General features: G+C 38.4%; 1 protein-coding gene across 2 annotated transcripts; it reads right to left on the bottom strand.

Moving 5' to 3' along the window:
• Positions 1-1,190: 1,190 nt before the first annotated feature.
• On the bottom strand, positions 1,191-18,532 carry LOC148370791 (putative C-mannosyltransferase DPY19L4). Of its 2 annotated transcripts, none has more exons than XM_088328552.1 (19): positions 17,548-18,532; positions 17,359-17,463; positions 13,394-13,518; positions 13,243-13,333; positions 12,585-12,706; positions 11,699-11,844; positions 11,514-11,637; positions 10,612-10,746; positions 10,416-10,544; positions 10,240-10,341; positions 10,086-10,159; positions 7,620-7,778; positions 5,495-5,614; positions 5,312-5,432; positions 3,996-4,052; positions 2,722-2,804; positions 2,527-2,659; positions 1,680-1,838; positions 1,191-1,621 (listed from the first exon to the last, which is right to left on the bottom strand). In XM_088328552.1, the coding sequence occupies exons 1-19, from the start codon at positions 17,645-17,647 to the stop codon at positions 1,457-1,459; spliced, it is 2,250 nt and encodes a 749-aa protein (XP_088184678.1). In that variant the 5' UTR covers positions 17,648-18,532; the 3' UTR covers positions 1,191-1,456. The 2 variants fall into 2 exon arrangements, with proteins under 2 accessions (XP_088184678.1, XP_088184679.1); XM_088328553.1 differs by having other exon boundaries at positions 17,544-18,531.
• Positions 18,533-19,419: the final 887 nt, after the last annotated feature.

Here is a 19,419-nt window from a genome sequence, read left to right on the forward strand (position 1 = left end):
TTGGAAGAAAATTAAGTCAAATTCTGCGCATATTTATAACACTACAAAATCAAAAATTTAAAACAAAAATTATACTGACGCAATGAAATTTGTTTTAATAAGCTATCCATTTATTTGAACGTCATTATACACCTACTGCATTACCATGACGTCACAATTTACAAAGAGCACAGTTGTATTTTTTTTCATTTAATTTCTTTAATCAAATATTTAAATATGCACACACAAAAAGTTTTATTACACGATAACATCAATTATTTATGCTATCAATTAATTTTAACATTACTCATCGAAGACGTCATGCACAATTGAGTTTTAACCTACTAGGTAACAAGGATATACAAGTGGGACCTCGCTACTTCGCGGTTCCACGTTTGCGGGTTCAGAGCTTCGCGGGTCTAAAAAAAATTATAAAATAAGATAATGAAAAAAAAAAAAACAAAAGATTAAAAATTTTTTTTTTTTTTTTAAAGCATTTTTGGAGGGGCGTCGCTACTTCGCAGTTCCATGTTCGCGGATTCATAGCTTTGCGGGTCTGAAAAATAATAATAAAATAATTTTTAAAAAAAATTATACATATTTTTTTTAAGCATTCTTGAAGGGACGTCGCTACTTCGCGGATTTTTACTTTTCGCGGGTGGTTTTGGTCACCATTATCTGCGATAACCGAGGGATTACTGTAGTTTTGTTTCTTTCTTTTTTTTAAAAATGTCCCTTAATAAATGTGAGGTATGAAACCTATCACCTTAGTTTCTTGAAAAATGATGAATTTACTTTAAAAGTGAGTATTTTGTCACTTTCTTAGTTTTGATTTGTTTTCAGGATAAAATTAGTTGCGCTAAAATCTTCACGTTTAAACAGACAAACGATAAAAGAATACAAACGTAGTACGCACTGAAATTTAATTTATTGTGCTATCAACTTATTTAACGTCATTATTCCTCCAAGTTACACCATTATTATTATGACGTCCCAACCTACAAATAGCACAACTGCATTTTTTTCCATTCATATTGTTTGCACTTAATGTTAAATGTTGTGCGGCTAATTATTAAAAGTAAAAAACAACATTTTAGTTCCTTGAAAAACCAGTAAACTGGTTTTACTTGTAATACTTATTGTACGCTACACAATGGTGCATAGAAAATGCACTGTTTGCTATGTGTCTATATCTAGATAACACAAATGTCTATCATAAAATGTCAGTTTATTTGGAAAAAATGCATAAAACATAAAAGAGAAAGCAATTATTCCATTTCATGAGGCACAATTGATGTAACAATATTTGTGTTCTCGCTTTAGCATGGAAAACAAAAATGTATACTGTATCTTTAAAATACAACCTCTTACTCGAGTACATAATGAGTCCACAATACTGGCTTCCAAATAAATCAAAATTTTCAAAAACTACATAAGGACATTGTGCATACTTGTACAACGGTATAAAAATACTTTGTCAAGACTGGAAGGAAATGACTGAATTGACTCGGTAGACGTGATAAGAGTGGCTCCAAAAGACGCGAGTGAAGTAGTTGCTGTAGGGCGACTGGTCTGTCTTTATCTCCTGGCAGAAGCGGCGGTGCCGGGACAAGGCGTACGTCTTGCCGTTGTCCAGGAAAACCTGCACGAGCAGGAAACGATAAAGATCGAGACCCCTTTGAGATCAAAGTCCAACTCACGTGTCCGTTAGCAACATCTAGCAGGTCCTTAAGCTGGCAGCCTCGGTTGCTGGCGATGTCATTGCACAAGGATTCCTCTACGATCAAGTAGTTGGCCTTGAGGGAGGTCAGGATCTTGTAGACCTCCTCAGGAGACCGCAGGGAATACACCTGGTAGTTCTGAAAAGCATCAAAGGGACAGTATGAAAGAAGTCAGCCGGAGAAGTTGTTGTAGCGCAACAGTGGTCATTGGAAAACAATGGAATTTGGAAGCCCAAAGGATACAAATTTGCAAAGTTGTAAAGACTACTTCCTGTTTTTGGAAAGCTGGTTTTAATCAACACCAGTGCCAACAAAAGAGAGGCAGAAGATGTCTGAATTACAGAACTCAGCTGTAGAGAGTGAATGACACTGAAGGACAAAGCAAGCTTTATCTACACGGAGCATTTACAATAGCGGCTAGTGGCAAGCCAAAGCCTAAAGAAAAGTGACTAATATGAATGTTAAGAGAAGGAAACAGTGCGAAATGAAGTCAAAAACTGAAGCTTTATTTACACGGGGAACCTAACAATAACGGCAATCCATGGTTGGTTGGATCCCTTAACCACTAGGGTCGTAGGGGCACCATGGACTGGTGCTCAGCTGTGTGCAGTAAGTGGCTTTTAATGGCTTAAACCACCAAGCTAACTTTGTAAAATCTTATTTCGAGCTTTCCGTCAGGACGTGTAATATAGATAGATTTTTAAACTTCATGTTTTCCTTATTATTCAAATCAAGACTCATATTGAAAAGAATCAAGTTTTTTTTTTAACACCAATAGGGCTCGCTATACAAAACAAACTGTCCCTTTAAGTATTTCCCGACTCACGCTTTCAATCCTCCTCAGCATGCCGACATCCGAGTGCAGCGGCAAACTGGTGACAGCGGCGCCGGAACCCAACTTGATGTTTCCGAGGATCTGAGGGCTGCCAGCGAAGACGGCTGTGGCCGGTACACGAAGCCTATCAGGGGGGAGACCGTGACGTGGTCTGCGTCCTGGTGCAGAAACCTAAGGAAGACTCACCTGATCCAGTCGATCATCTTGGCTGTGTCCGGGTCGTATAACCCGTCCAGCTCAGACAGGTCGCTCAGGAGGCGGGGACAGTACTGAATAAAAACTGCAACTGTTAAAAAGTTTATACAATACATACTGTATTTTCCAGACTATAAGGCACACATAAAACCCTAAATTGGCCAGAAATTTTAAAGTGCGCCTTATAATACAATCCTATACACTTCATAGATCAGATCATTAAGGGTGGGCGGTTCAATCCAAATATTAATATAATGGAAACTGAGGTGAGTACTCAGATTGGCTCAATACTACTGTCTATGGATCCAAACCGTCTTTCAATTTAACCAGCAGTATAATGTTGTTAGTGGGTCATAATATTATGTATACGTGACAACTTTCAAATTCGGTCCAATTGTGTTTATACTTTATTTGCAATACTGACTTCATTTTCAAAATATTATGTGGTTAAAGGTACCATAAACGGTGCACCTGAATATATGACACACCATCAAAATCCCCCCTTGAGAAAGATTTTTCCCCCCATATAAGGCGAATGGAACTATAAGGCACATGAAATTAAAACAGAATACAAGAAGCGTATTATCATTGAACATAAATATTAAGGAATCTTGTTTCTCAACTCAAATTAATCGATTGATTCCTAAATGTTTACCGAGTGCTCTTGTGGTTAACATGTTAATTGTTGGTTGCTAAAACAAAAAAGAACAGCAAGACATGGAAGGCAGCTCAGACGCCAACTTTCGAACACCCATTGTAAATCATTTTGTTTGTGTTACTTTGGACAATATTTGTCTGCAAGTATAAAAAGTATTGTGATTACTTGAATGTAGATTTTTGTTTATGGTCAATTTTTTTTTACCAAATTACGAACTCTTGTTTGAACTGTTGACATGTCTTAGCTTAGAATGTATCTGCATAGTTAGCAAGGTAACAAAAAATGTTTGTCCCGTTTTTAGTTTAACAGCGACCTTTAAAGGGTAATGGTTAAGGCCACTGTTCGAATAAACAGCAATTAAAGAAAAAAGTCTGCTAATTTGGGATGCGAGGACAGCACAGTAACCATTATTAAATAAAATTAATCGTTTTAGAAGTAAAACCAGATGTCACAAAGTTCTATGAAAAAAACTAGTTTAAATGTATTTATTTTTGTGAAACCCCAGCTCTTACTGTAGTTTCGATTTAATGGGCCTTATAGTCCAGTGAGCTTTAAATATAAAAATACATTACAAAGTGTAGAAAATACGGCAAAATATAATTCTCACCTCGTGCCACAAGCTGAAGCCGATGATGGTAGGAACGGCGATGCTCAGAATTAATGACTACAAAAAAGGAATGCAACAAAAAAAAAAAAAAACACACACACACACACACACACACACAAAGAAAAATAGCTAATTATTTTTGACTGTTATTGTTTTTCTACATATTATTGTTTTGCATAATTAATTTGAGAAGAGTTGCACTTAATTTGGCACCATTGACCACTACAATTACTCTAAATTCTGTCCTTTAAAACATATCTTTTTTGTTAATGCATACAGAGTGAATAGGAAAAAGAGCCAAAAAGTTAAACAAAAATATTCTTTAAAAGTATTTTTCCTCAATTAAAAGAACTAAAAATACTATGTAAAAATGCAGTTGAATTTCATGAGATTTCTTTAAAAATGTTTTACTTTAAAAACTGCTGTCCTAAAGAGACAGCGTGTAAGAATCCACCACTAGAGATTGTTGTAGCTTAGCATGCAGCTGAACCGTGTGCATATAAAGAAAACACCACTGAAACCCAAAGGATACCACTTGCCAAAATTTGGGGCTGCCATGCAGCCAAGTGGCTAACATGAGTGGCTAGGGAAGGAAACAGTGGAAAAAAGTCCAAAATGCCTGAATCATGGGATTCAGTGATGTTCTGATGCATGACCAGCTATGGAAGGCGAGTGAGTCTGAAAGATGAAGCAGGAGGATCTAAAAAAAAACGTTGAGCCATAGCCTGCAGCCAAGTGGCTATCATGAGTGACTAGGGAAAGAAACCACGGGAGAAAAGTATTAAAAAATTGCCTAAATTATGGGAATCAGTAATGTTTGGTTGCATTACCCAGTCGTGGAAGGCGAGTGACACTGAAAGAGAAAGCAGGAGGAGATGACAACGACAATAGTGGCTGGCTACGAGCCATAGCCTGGAGCCAAGTGGATAAAATGAGTCTCCAGAGAAGGAAAAAGTGGGGAAAAAAGTTTTTAAAAAGACAAGCGCCCGATGACTGCATCACAGTGCTCTTCTGTTGAAGGCAAGTGACACTGAAGGATGAAGCAGGAGCAGTTGACACTAACAATAGCAGCTAACAATAGAGGGCCAACAAAAGTGGCTAGTGAAGAAAACAGAGGCAAAAAAACATCTAATACATGTTTTTCTTGCTTATTGTTTGAATAAGTGGTGTTTGATAAAAAAAAAGAGGTATTTACACCACTGTGTATCCTGACATTCTTTTATCTTATTTATGTTGGAGTGCCACGTCTAATCTCATTGCAAACAATGTTCACTACATTGTTATCAATGACAAAGACAATGCGATTCAAATCTCACCAGCACAACCGGGTGGACGGACTTGACCCTGAACCACCTGAATACGGTCCTCCAAAGATCCGGCGAACACACGCCGAACGCCGCAAAAGCGCACATGTACGGAATCCACAAGTACTTCATCCTTCGGGATCAAAAACATTTGAAGCCCTCACCGCAGACTCTTGAGCAAGGTTTCGGTCTTACCCGTTAAAGATCAGCGTCAACCCGCCCAACATCAATGTGTGGAACACGTGGTAGATCACCTCGGGACGCTCGCTCACATACCCGTCTTGGGCGCACCGCTCGCCCATTGGTGTTGATCGACTGATGAGGTAGAGAACGAGACGTCAGATCATATCGGACCGGAAGTGAGTGTTGCATTTTTTTCTGCTTGCCAGCAATGAAGAATGCTTCTAATGCTAGAGTGGTTCGAAAATGGCATTTGAACATCTGCAGAGAACTGTGCCTATAATGCCAGGGTTAATTCTACTGCTATTGAGCACCTGTGCAATGTTGTTCTCCATTTTTTTTTACAATTTAACACTTGCAAAGAAGATTGCTTATACAGACGCTGCCTGACTTACGAACGAGTTAGGTTCCGGACGATCGTACGTTAAGTTGAATTTGTTCGTAATTTGTTTCAGTGCTATATTTTGTATGTTTGAGGTTTATATAAGTATGTTTAAGGCTTGTATAAGTAACCTGTATGGTTTTGTACTAAAAAATAAACATTTCATAAAATAATATGCTCTATAAAGATAAATTAAGTGAGGTTTAACTTACTTTTGGGAAATACGCTTCAAGAGGTCCTCTTCAATGGTAAAAGTGGCCCAACAAAAAGGGTTCCGACCATTTTCTCAACTGCATCAAGCCTTCTTATTCCACTATTGTTTCAAAGGAAATGGCTTGCCTCTTTTTTACACTTCACACCAACCGTATTGAATGGATGCACAAGATATTAAACATTAAAAACATCAAAGTTCTTGGCGCGCTAGCGATACAGTACACGTTGTTATGTTTACACACGAACCAGAAAGTAGAAGCTGGATTTATTCTTCGGAGTGGATTCTGGGTGACCTCTCACAGCGCCACGCGGCGGAAAGAAGTACTACGGTAATGTCCTCTACCCGGAAAAAGGTGCACACAATACAAAATCTAACTTGCAGCAATGTCCGAAATTATTTTTTGACATCCCGAAAAAAATTTTCATATCTACAGTTTTACTTAAGTCGAATGGTCGTAAGTAGGGGAGCGTCTGTATTCCCAGGGGTTGGTTTAGTTTGACTATTATTGAGCACTTGCGAAATGTTCTCCAATTTGACCACTGAACACTTGCAAAAAAGATTGCTTATAATGCCAGAGTTACTTTTACTATCATTGAACGCTTTTGCACTGTTCTGTAATTTGACTCGTGAACACTTGAGAACATTGCTTCTAATTCCAGGGTTAGTTTCACTGTTATTCACCAAACGCGCACTGTTGCATTCCAATTTGACTATTGAAAACTTGCAAAGAAGACTGCTTATACGTTGGGTTAGTTTGACAATTATTGAGCACTTGCGCAATATTGTTTTCCATTTTGACTATTGAACACTTGCAAAGAAGAATGCTTAATATGCAAGAGTTAAGTTGGACTATTATCGAAAGCTTGCGCAATGTTGTTTTTCTATTTTGACTATTGAGCAATTGCAAAAAAGATTTCTTATAACACCAGGGTTGGAGTGTTGTTGTTGTCTGTTGTTTTCTGTAGTGAATTCTTACGAAAGAGATTGCTCGAAAAGCCAGGGTTTAGTTTGATTATTATTGAGTGCTTGCGCACTGTTAATCGTAAGGTCTTTCTCTAGTTTGACTTTTCAATACTTGCAAAGAAGATTAATTATAATGCCAGGCTTGGTTTATTTCGACTATTAGTAAGCACTGTTCTCTAATTTGACTGAACATTTGTAAAGACACATGCTAATAATACCAGGGTTATTTTGACTATTATTGAGTGCTGTTCTTGTTCTATTTTCACTATTGATCACAACCAAAGAAGAGTGCTTATAATTGCAGCATTGAGTTATTTTGACTATTATTGGGCGTGCATTATTGTCATTGTCTGCCAATCATGTTGGAAGTTCTTCAATTTCCCCACTCTTTAGGGTTGATTTGTTTTTTATAACGGCAGAATTTTAAATAAAAAGAGTTCAGCAGAGGGTGTACTGTCCATCTTGATAATTGTGTATGGTCCTCTCTTGTTCTCCACGAAAGCTCAAAAGTTAGCGAGGTCTTTTCTCCTTGTTTTGATAAACTGTTTACTTTAATCGTATCATCAAAGAAAAGACTAGACCTGAATCGGGCTCGGATGGCTTCCATCGCTGACAAAGAGCAAACGGCGAGAACCAGCAGGTAGAAAGGTAGGAGAGATGTCTGCGTTAGGCGAAGAAACAAATCCTGACTGGGAGACTGAAGGCTTTCTTGGCACGTCAGGAAATTGGTCACAAAGTCACTGCGAGACATCGTGGGAGAAAATTGAAAAAAAAAAAAAAAACAGAAACCAGATTAAAAATTAAACACTAGTAATTCAAATTATAGGAAAAAAACATTTACCATCTCATAAACATTATCTTTTTTTCTGAGAACAAGTGTGATGGTCAAAGCCCCTGTCATTCAGGCATCTGAGGCTTTTTTTCTTCTCTAGTCACTTGGCTGGAGGCTATGGCTCACTGCTAGACACCATTGTTAGCTGCTCCAGCTTCTTACAGTGTCACTCGCCTACTACTGCTGCTCCTGAAAGCGAATGTTGCCGAGTTCTGAGATTCATGCATCTTGTGTTTTTTCTACCATTTCCTTCTCTAGCCACACATGTTAGCCACTTGGCTGCAGGCTATGGCTTGCAGATAAGCGCTATTCTTTTTGTTATCTTCCCCTGCTTTGTTTTTCAGTGTCACTCGCCTTTCAGGATCGGTCATTTAAGCGAATGTTGCAAAGTTTGGAGTGTCAGGAACCTGTTTTTTTTTTCCTACTGCATCCTTCTCTAGCCAAACCAGTCAGCCTATTGGCTGTAGGGTACAACTCAATCAAGAGGTAATTTTTTGGGTCCGGCCTGAACCTGGCCCGAAATATGGGCTTAAAATATCAATCATTAAATCGGGCTGGTCGGGCTTCTCTATCGCTGTCCCCTGATCTTACCTCGAGCTCGGTGTAAATAAAACTTACTCTTGCTATCTTCTACTGGCTTATTTGGTAGCTTCACTCACTAGCCACTAAAGTTATCACTTACACCATCTCTGACCATTATATTACGGTATAAAAAAAAAGAAAATAAAAACTTTTACTAATTATTTTTGTTAGTCGAAAATTTCGTTTTTGGGGAAACATATACAACCAATGTTCCCTCTAATTTTCCACGGGTCTGAGCGTTCACACAAAGTCGGTGAGCAACGCTTGAAACAACAGTGAGCCACCATGATCCCAAGTGTGGCAAGATAATTAATTGTCAAACATGTCCAAAACTTGACATCAACTTACATTTTGCTGAGTTTCCGGCAATGCAAAATTATTTTTCTCTTTTGAATGAATTGACACATGTACTATTGCAAAGGTTGTACGGCCTACAAACGTCGTTTGTTCTTACAATTCTTTCACAAGATATCCATTTCTTCTTATTTCCTGATATATTTTGTCGCATAATATTAACATTTTGGGGGGCTTATTTAGTCGGTTGTAAGATACAGAACTGTACTTAATCACATTTTTTAGTGGAAGTACAATGTTGGCAACAAGATTCACTTGATATAATTGGAAATTATTTGAATACAACACAAACTTTTTATTCTTTTTTTGGTGTTTTTTCCACTTTTTTTTTTTAATTATTTAAAAAAAAAAATCTCATTTTAATTTTTTCCGAGCTGTAACTTTTTTCTTTTTGTTCTCTATTTACTTTTTTCCTACATTTCTTTCTTTTCTGGCTTTTTTTTTCTAAAGTTTTCCTTCTTTTTTTCTCTTCCTTTTGTTTCTTTTTTTCTCAGCTTTTCACTACTTTTTCATTTTGTTATTTTTTTCTTTTTTGTTAAATTCCCCCCTTCCTTTAAGCCATTTTGTGCATAATTTTACTTAATATTTGGTCATGTTGGGATTAAAGAAGCAAAAACAACCCGAAAGAGCCAGTTCCTTTTTGTGAGCCGACATACTCTACTAACTTTACTCAACTTCGTTCGACTTCAAAATACCGCATTTATGACACAACGTCAGGGGAACCAGTGTATTTTTACCTTCATGCACTGTAACTTTGACTTAAGTCGCTTCTTAACAAGTAATTTCGAGCCCTCATTTTTGTGCGCTGGCTAGATTTTCTTGTGCGCTGAGAATGTGCGAGCAGTGCGCAATTGCGCACGCGCGCAGCTTAGAGGGAACACTGTATACAACTATCATTTATTTTAAAAACTATGGTGAGATACTGTATATTATAATTCTAATACATGTTTTAATATGTTTTTTAACAATTTTAAACAATAACAGTAGAAAAGTAGTTTTTTTGAATTGTAATGTAGGCCATTTTCCCTAAAAAAGTCATAATTTAGAAATAAAATTAAAAAACTTTATAGATTGTAGTTGAATATTACAAATATCTCTAAGTATATTTCATTTCAAATATAAATTTCATACTTTTGATTTCATTTTGACTAAATATACGGTGCACTCAATTTTTAGGTCAATATTTAGTTACTGCTTTAACTTGCAACACTTAAGAATTCCGTTGACTCATTTATTCCTCTATGCTCAGTAATTTAAAAATATAGTTCATGTAACTTACTTTGTTGTATTAAGGCCAAACTTCACCTCCAGGAACGTCAGTATAAATTCACCGTCACCAACAGGCACAGCTTTCTGCAAGAAAATCCCCCCCCCACACACACGTGATTCTAATCGGATTTCTAATTTAAAGTAAAGGAAACAAATCTCAATACCTTGATTAAATAGTTGAACGTAATAGCTGTGGTGAAAACCAGATAGAAGTGAAGGAAAAGTTTCATCACTCTGGCGAGGACGGGGCCTTGCTTCATTTTTTTCTGCAAAACGCAATTGTTGTCATCAAGTAAACGGGTTAAAGAAAAAAAAAAGGTTAGGGGTACTAGGATAGTACCTGGAGGTACCTCGCCAGCCCGGAGCCAATCAGAAGAGCGAGTAGCGGTGACACAAGCAGTGCCGTGCGTTGGAAATAGAAGGCAGACATGAGCAAGGACCACAGGAGCACATTGTGGACGTCGGACAGCTGTTGGAACGAACAATCATTTATAAAAGTTGAAAAAGAAGAACGGGAAATAAAAAAAAAATCGTACTTTAGGAGATGGAACCAAGTCTAAGGAGTCCAGTAGAACCAGACAGAAGGATGGGACCAGGAGCACATAGTGGCTGTGCTCCCACACCAGCAGGAAAGTCAAGGTGCTAGCGCTCAAGATCAAATAGCAAAACAGCTGCAAACAACCAGAAGATTAGCATTGGATTACTAAAATAGATCCTACTTTATTCGATCAAATAAGATAAAAAAGACTAAAGGACTTCTGTAATTGTTGATGAGATCTCGGGTGTGTCACTCGAATGTCTCCAAGATCCGTGATTCAGGCATCGTCAATTTTTTCCACTCTCCGCCTCTAGCCACTCATGTTAGCCACATAGATACAGGCTATGTCTTGCCGGTGACCAACATTGTTATTCATGGCTGTTAGGAATAAAAATAGCCTGCTTCGTTCTACATTGTCACTCGAAGGTCCCCATATTCCATGATTCAGGCATCTTCAATTGTTTTTATCCACAGTTCCCTCCCCCCTAAGCACTCATGTTAGTTACTTGGCTGCAGGCATAGTCTTGTGGCTGGCGGTCCCCCCCAGTCAGGGTACATATAGCTTGTTCTTGAGATTTTTACTAGACTTTTTAGTGGCTTCAACCGCTAGTGTGAGCCCCCTACACCAGACAAACTCCAGCTATTGGCTCTTTTCAGACGCTCCAGGTGTATCCAGCTGACTTGACTTAGTTATTAGACGTCACTCACAAGAATTCACAGCAGCTTTCATGTCTCCTCACTGGCTGCAACTGATCCTTGCTCATTTGAGAAAATATGGAAGTAGGCTTCCCAAATGTAACCCTGGGGCTTCCTTTAAACAAACACACCTCAAAAACCCTGCAATATTTTATCACATTTTCACTTTAGGAATTGAAGAAAACCTTGTAAAACAATCCTCACCTCAGTGGCCACGCCAATGTTATTGCACAGAAAGCCCGTGAGTGCTGCCACCTGGAAGGCGTAGAACGGCAGCGCCCAATTCTCCCGCAGCGGAATGGCCTGGTCCACTTTGGTGGCGTCAGGTCTAAAATTGAGACAGAATGTGCATAAACCCTATAGAGGTTTTTCAAGGCTCCCGGACTGACCTGCTGATGATGAACCAGGCAACAGTCAGCAGGCCGGCCACCCAGGTACCACTCATCAACCAGCTGCAGGCAAAAAGCGCAGCGGCGTAGACGGCATGCAACGCGAAGACGGTCGCCACGTAAAAATAGATGGGTTCCACCATATCCTGAAGGCAAACAAGTGTTTACGTTTAACTCAATTGAAGGGTTAACGTGCTTTTCCCTACCGATACCAAACAATAGCTTGCTTCTCGAGACGATAACTAATGATTTTGGCATATAAATATTATCATGTTAATCGTGTAAAAATACATTACGTCTGTCTTCATTATTCTAATGCTCCGGCATTGAATGGCACTAAACCTTGGCTAAGAAAAATATTTCAATCTTATCAAGTTGTATCATCCCTGCTGTACACATCAGTAGCTATAATAAATAATTAATGATTATGAGGGAGACATGACAAAGATGTGCTACTCCTGTAGAAAATCAAAGAATGGCAGAACTCTCTGGTGCCTCACGCATATTACAAAGAGGTAGAGAGAGACATGATCAAGTTGTACTACCCTTACAATAGAAAACACAAATAATTATGGTCAAGTTCTCTGGTCCTCTGAGCACATTACAAAGAGGTAGAGAGGAGACACGACAAAGATATGCTACTACTATAGAAAAATGCTTAAAATCTTTTTAACAAGTAGTGTCGCCTGATTAAATTTTGAAGCGTGCCGTCAAGGACTAGATATCGGACCTTTTTCTTTTCATCAGGCTGATAAGTGTGACATATTGAGCCGCTATTGGTCTCGATAACTATCGTGCATCTCTACAAAATTATCTCAGTGTACCAGTGTGTCACAGGATATTCAATCTGTACCATCAAGTCATTTTTCTATTAAAGGTTTCCAACCTGGCTCCCTGATACTCGGTAAATGTAGCTGGTGACGACTTCCGGATACAGAGAGAGACGTTCCATGGCGTTAATGGTTTGTCCTGCCAGAGTCTGGTTGTCCTTCATCAGGTGGTTGAAGGCTGTCGAGAGAAAAGAAGGGTAGAGAGAGAAGGGGAGAGGGGAGACAGGGCAAGAGGCAGAGAGAGACAGAGAGAGATTGGAAGACCGGAAAAATTTAAGAGGTAAAAATTTAAAAAAGAAAAAACAACAAAGAGAAAGAAAGAGGTAAAAAAAAGAAAGAGAGGGGAGGAAAAGGAACAGAAAAAAAGATGATGAGAAGAAAAGACAGAAAGAAAGAGGGAGTAGAGAAAGAGAAAAAATAAGATGAGAAGGAAAGACAGAAAGAAAGAGTAAAGAAAATTAGAAAAGAGAAAACAACTAGGGAGGAAGAGGAATTACAGAGGGAGAGAGAAAGACCAAAAGAGGGAAAGGGCAGAAACATACAGAAAAAGACAGAAACATAGACAGAGAAAGACAGAAACACAGACAAAGAAAGACAGAAAAAAGGGCAGAAAAGGACAGGAGGAGGAAAAAGAGCAAAAGAAAGATATACGGAGATAGACAGAAACATGGTGGAATACAGAGAAAGAAAGAGACAAATATAAATAAAACACACCTCTGGTGAAAGACATGGCCTCCACCATCCGTTTGTAGTAGTGGTAGTAGATAGCGCTGCCGTCTTGGAAAGTGAGCTCCCGCTCCACATCCTAAGATAACGATTACCCGTATATACCACAAAATACACAAATGTGTTTCTGTCACCTTACCTGTTTCACGGAAGACCAGAATTTCCTCTCGTGAAATGCAGACAGGTAGATTGCGTACAGCATGCCGCAGGCCACCGCCGCCATGCAACCCAAGGAGATCCTCAAGACACGCTGTGTGCTGCTTACTGTGGGGACATTTAAATAAACTTAGTTTGTTAAGGTTTCGTCATCCTCTAAATAGTTACAACAGAATGGAGCATTCGCTCTTAAGTTTTGTACAGGAAAACCTTATAGGGCAGTGCTTCCCGTTCCATCGAAAGTCAACCTGTATTATTAAAAAATATAATATTTTTAAACATATATTAATGAGAAGTTAATTAAAATAACTTTTAAAAATCTCATTATATAAAAGATCGCAAATGCCATCATGTGTACTCTCACTTTTGGTTAATTGGTTTTGTCTCTGTTGCTGCACGAATTTGTCTTGCTGAGCAGGGGCAGCAGCAAAGTGTGAACAGGAACGGGTCAAAAGAGGAAAGTGGAATAAGGAAAAGAACTAAAAGAAATAAAAAAGAAAATGAGTAAAAGCAGGAAAAATATCTCAATTCTCAATATAGCTCAGTCAAGACTGCTATTTTTTGAATTGTTATACACATTTTAATTGATATTTTTGCATGTTTTTAGAGGTCTATTGTTTCAGTCTACATTGGTTAAAAATTGAATCGTAAATGGTTAAAAGTTCCCTTGCTTGAAGACAACTTTAAAGTTAAAGGTTTAATTGACACTTCACTTTGGAGTTAAATAATAAGGTTAGTATAATGTAGTAATACAATACATTTGTTAATCAATTTGTTTAATGCAAAATGTTGCAATGTTATCAGTGTTCTCGTTTGCCAGCGTCCCTGCGTCCTAGACGCATCATTTTTGCTGGGGACGCATAGTGTCAAATCAACGTGCGTCACCGGGACACAAGTTTTTTTGGACACAAAATGGTCATTATTACCCGATTACGTTTTTTTTTTAAACAAAGATTTACCGCACTCCAAACTTTTCGTCAGGCAGATCCGGCAGATGTTGCTTTGCTCTTGCGGTTCGAGCTTTCGTCTGCATGCCGATCTCGGCAAACGAGATCTCGTTGCTTAGAGATTACGTCTTGGTTGTGGTGCTTGTCGTTGAGTGAAGGTTAAGTATGCATACCTGTCAACCTTTGCGTTTTTGCCGTACAAAGTACATTTATTATGCATTTAAGGACGTGTACGACGTACATGAAAATCTGTACAGAAAAACGCAAATTTGTCAATTATGGGTACCTTCCAGTATACACCGACTATCACGAAACGGCAAATCAATCAAGTCAGACGAGTTCGAGTTGTATAGTGAAAGTCCATCTCTTTTTAAAGAACCAGCTTTTTCGGTTCAAATCATTAAAGAGAGCTGGCTCTCAAACGGCTATCAGTAGTATCAGGTGAAAAACAACACAAAATTGGTCATTTCTTCAGTGTCAGTAATAAGCCGAAACATAATCCAGAAAGTGATAACAACGGCAATAATTCCGGCACGAAAAAACAGCGGAGAAATTCTTCAGAAGATCGTGGAGGCAAGGAAAAAACGTGTGTTGAAGCAAACGATTCGACGAACGATAATAAACCAAAGAATACTCCGAGCAAGAAAAGGACTTTTCTGCTAAAATGGACTAAATTATATTCCTGGTGACGCCATGAGGAGGATGATAATGGATTGGACCTTGAGAAGGCATTACAACTGTGGCGGGATAGCAAACCACGAAAAATATATGAACTGAAAAATCTGAAGTGATAACTGCTTTGTATTACTAAAGAACTGTGATGATTAAAAGAGCATGAATATATAAACTAATTTTTCAGCAAAATTATTTTGTATAATGTACGATATTTTTGTGAACAGAAAAATCTGAAGATATAACTTCTTTGCATTACCAATTCACTGTGATGATTAAAACTGAATGAAAATATAGATTAATATAATTATTTCAGCAATATTATTCTGTATAATGTACAATAATATTATTGTGAACTGAAAAATCTTGAAGTGATAACTGATTTGTGTTCTCAATAATTGTCATGATTAAAACTGAATTAGTATATAGATTTATATTATTTATTTGTCGCCGATTTAGAATTTCAACCTCGATAAAACTAAATTTTGGGGACCCATGGATCTCTGTTGGGACCCATAGATCTTTGAGCATGCAGGACCCATCACTTTTCAGAGGTATAATGAACACTATGTTATTGGTAGCCTAGATGGTAGGGCGCCCGCTCCAAGACTGGGAGGTCGCTGGTTCAAGCCTCAGCCGAGTCATACCTACCATACTTACAACATTGGTACTCATTGCCTCCTTGCTTGGCACTCGACTTTAAGGGTTGGAATTGGGGGTTTGGTCACCTAATGACTCCCAACACAGCAGTTGGGTCTAAAATGGCGGCGCCCTGTTTGGCTGCGGCTGCATCGGCTCGCTAGTTTAACTGTACGGGTCAGGTGTATCAACATTTCGTTCTGTGTGCATGGTTACAAAGAATGACAATAAAAGTAAATTCTATACAATTCTATTCTCTGGTAATATTATCAGTTAATGCAACAAAAAATTGTGAAGAGCCATTTCAGAGCCAAAAGAGCCGAGATCTTGTAGTAAGAGCTGAAAGAGCTCGTTCTCTAATAACAGTTGGAATTCCTATCACTAATACGTTGCACTTTACAATAACATGCCTGTCAACATATCCATTTTTTTATCCTTTCAAATTGTGTATGTCGTATAACAATTTTTGCAAGGGGATTTTTTTTTAGTTTTATTAGACCAATATTGTCCTGCCCATCTCAACTCTTCTCCTGATAGTCTCAGTCAATGGTAGTAGACGACAACATCATCGTAGAGTGATAAAATTGCCGTGAAACACTTACAAATGTTATCCTCAATCAAGCATTTATTTCTCGAGCATATTGTTTAAACAAATTGTTTTTTATTCTGCATAGTATGTCTTCCATCCGCCCATTTTCGGCACTGCTTATCCTCACGAGTTTCACGGGGGTGCTGTAGCCCATCTCAGCCATCTTCAGGCAGCGGGCACCCTCAACTGGTTGCGAGCCAGTCGCATGGCAGACAGAGACAGACAAGTAATTCGCTCATTCACACCCAGGATAAATGTGGACTAGCCAATTAAACTGACATACATGTTTTTGGAATGTGGGAGGAACCGGACTGCACAAAGGAAACCCACACAGGCGCGGGGAGAACATGCAAACTCCGGACAGGGAGGCTGGAATAGCTGTTAGCATGTCTTGCTGTGCGTCAATAAGGCACCTATTTCTTGCATTAAACTTCTTTTTCGCTCACTATGCTTTGTGTGTGAGACTTCTTTGCCGTGTCTTTGCCTTTTTTAACTACTGTATTTATGGTACAATTGTTTACACATTCAGGGCATACATTCATCATAGATCTAACTTCTTGATTTTACTTTGCAAATGCACCAGATCTATGCGCTTATATTTAAAATGTGACAAAAAAAACAAAGTAAAAAAACAAACACTCTAGACTGTCATACCTAAAGATTCTAATGGAAACATGGACTACAAAATCATCTGCTGCTCTCTGCTCTGACCAGTTTGGAAGAAAATGACCATTCGCACGACCTAGCAGAGCTGATAACAATATTAAGGATTCCTGACCCTGAAGGTAGTATCCATATACAGTACAACATTAAAGGTGTGGTGCAGCATTTGAAAACTTAGGTCTGCAATCATGACTTAAAGAGATCGTGGCAGAGTAACATCTGAGCACAAGGACATGGAACTAAGATAAACTTTTTCATCTTTTTATTTATGTTCCGCCCCGAACAGAACGGAATTGTCCCGTGAGTTTGAGATTTTTCATGCGATGCAGCAGAAGTGCGAAGCATTTTCTCTGTGATTGATAATACCGATACAATTGAGATGCAGGGTGTTTGCCTTTGTATTTATTTCAAGAGTCCATTGCATTCAGTTGATCTTACTAGAAAGGCACTTGGATGCCCTGACCGTCCAATGTGGCTTCTCTTTCTGCTCTTCTTTCTGTCGACCATCCTCACCATCTTTCAGTTCTCTCTCTTCATTTTCCACTTTAAGAAAGAAAATCGTTAGCATGCTAACAACAGTTAAAATAAAACATGTATCAAACTTGGGTAAAAAGCAAACTTACTAACACTTTGAATTTCTTCCTCGTTCTCTTCGCCTTCGATGCAAGTCCCCAACTTCCGACGTCGAGACTCGGTCATGTTTATATTTCCGAAGAAAAGTTAGCATGTTAATTACTTAGCAGGTCAGCAGGGATGCTATTGTCATGAGTCAACCCAGGGCGAGCACAATACGCACCCCTTTCACGAGTATATATTCACTTATAAACTGCTGAATTTCTTGGAGCAAACTACATATATGTTTAAAACGGACAGGGCAAAAGGAGATACCGCAGGAAATAATGGGACGCCACGGAAGTTTTACCGGTGTTTGAGATGCGCATGCGTCAAAAGTCACATGATTATCTTACGATATCCTACCTTTGGTTCTATATACTGATATTAAAAGGTGATTCATATAAAAAAAATATAAGATACGAAAAGCCTTATGTTGTAAAAGAAAAATAACAAAAATTGGCGACAACCCAGAAGTCGCAACATATAATATACAGGGGAAAAAAATACGTGTCCCACCAAAGATCCACATTCACGCTGGACTGGATGATCAGGTTTTTATTATTACAGTTTCTGCAAATGGATGAGTCACAACTTTAGCTTTTTCTGCTAGGTCTGATTTCTTTCATCTCTTTGTAGTTCCCTTTGGTAAGACTAACAACAAAGCATATCAAAGAGCTTTCTTTTCACTTTCACAGAAAATACATTTTAGAATATCACCATACACTTTTACATCTTAACAAGATACTTTTAACAAGAGATCGTATAGTGGATTTTTAACGTTTACAATGAATTCAACATGTTTTTCTTTAGTCTGAATTTTAATCAACAACCCCCTTTTTAATGTATATGAAAAAATAGGAATACAAGCAATATTGAGTATAAAAATGGGTACAATTTACCTGCAAATGGATGTCACAACATTAGCTTTTTCTGCTGGGTCTGATCTCTTTGATCTCTACAAGGGGAATTAATATTTAGTAAAACAGAAACAAAACGAAAATAAACCTATACAGCTTGACATTATCAATCACATTACTATGCATGGTGAGAGAGTTGTCAGCTGGGGTTATAATGTTTAAAATTAACTTCTTTTGTGGAGCACCAAAAGATATGTCTTACCTTTGTAGTTCTCTCTGGTAAGCCTAACAACAAACCCCGCCTCCTGGTCACATGTTAGAAGCCAAAACCAAACACCACCCCATACCAGCAGATGGCACTGTTGGACTCAGCATTGCAGGACATTTACCAAAAACTATACACATATTTCAGCAGGAATTTCAATAAAACAAAAGTTATTATTACACCCGTTACATACACCCCTCTGAAATTCCGCTAAATATGGGAGTGCTACACTAAACAGAGAAAAAAAAAAAACACATGCCAAAAAAGGCAAATACTGATGAAAAAGAGGACACGAAAACTGGTACGGTATTACAAGGAACAAACTGAAGTGCATGTCAGTTCTAAAACTCTCCCAAAAAGGAGTGTGAAAAGAAAGGAGGCGATCAAACTCCTAACTAAGCACAGACTCAAAGATGCCTGTTACATCGCGGCATCTCTGAAATATCAAACATTGTTCCTGTAGTTGTAAGTGCTCACATAGGCACAATTCTTGTTTCTTACTCAAGCTTTGTTACTCAACTGAAAGTGCATCTCTAATGAACTTAAACTAGGAACTAGCAGATATTGCGGACAGATAATTGTCACCTACCAACTGGTCATTCATCTGACAAATAAGACGACTAGGAGGCCTGATGGACTGGCGGACCCTAAGACCATAATGGTTAGGTTGAGCACAAATAACCTGAGCTTGAGGGTCTGGGACAGTCAAGTCTAAACTGTCAGTATAAGGGGAGTCTGTGTCCGGATGGTCAGTGTTCAATG

This window comes from Urocampus carinirostris, chromosome 2 (genome assembly GCF_059441175.1).
Source record: "Urocampus carinirostris isolate Australia breed hairy pipefish chromosome 2, RoL_Ucar_1.0, whole genome shotgun sequence".
NCBI lineage: Eukaryota > Metazoa > Chordata > Actinopteri > Syngnathiformes > Syngnathidae > Urocampus > Urocampus carinirostris.

What these genes read in the sequence shown, in the direction of transcription:
- LOC148370791 (XM_088328552.1), bottom strand. Translation starts at nt 17,647, where the DNA reads ATGCTAACTTTTCTTCGGAAATATAAACATGACCGAGTCTCGACGTCG. An exon ending in ACTTGGTTCCATCTCCTAAA is followed by an intron (nt 10,545 to 10,611) that starts GTACGATTTTTT and finishes TCGTTCCAACAG; the next exon opens with CTGTCCGACGTCCACAATGT. An exon ending in AAGATGATCGACTGGATCAG is followed by an intron (nt 2,660 to 2,721) that starts GTGAGTCTTCCT and finishes CCCCCCTGATAG; the next exon opens with GCTTCGTGTACCGGCCACAG.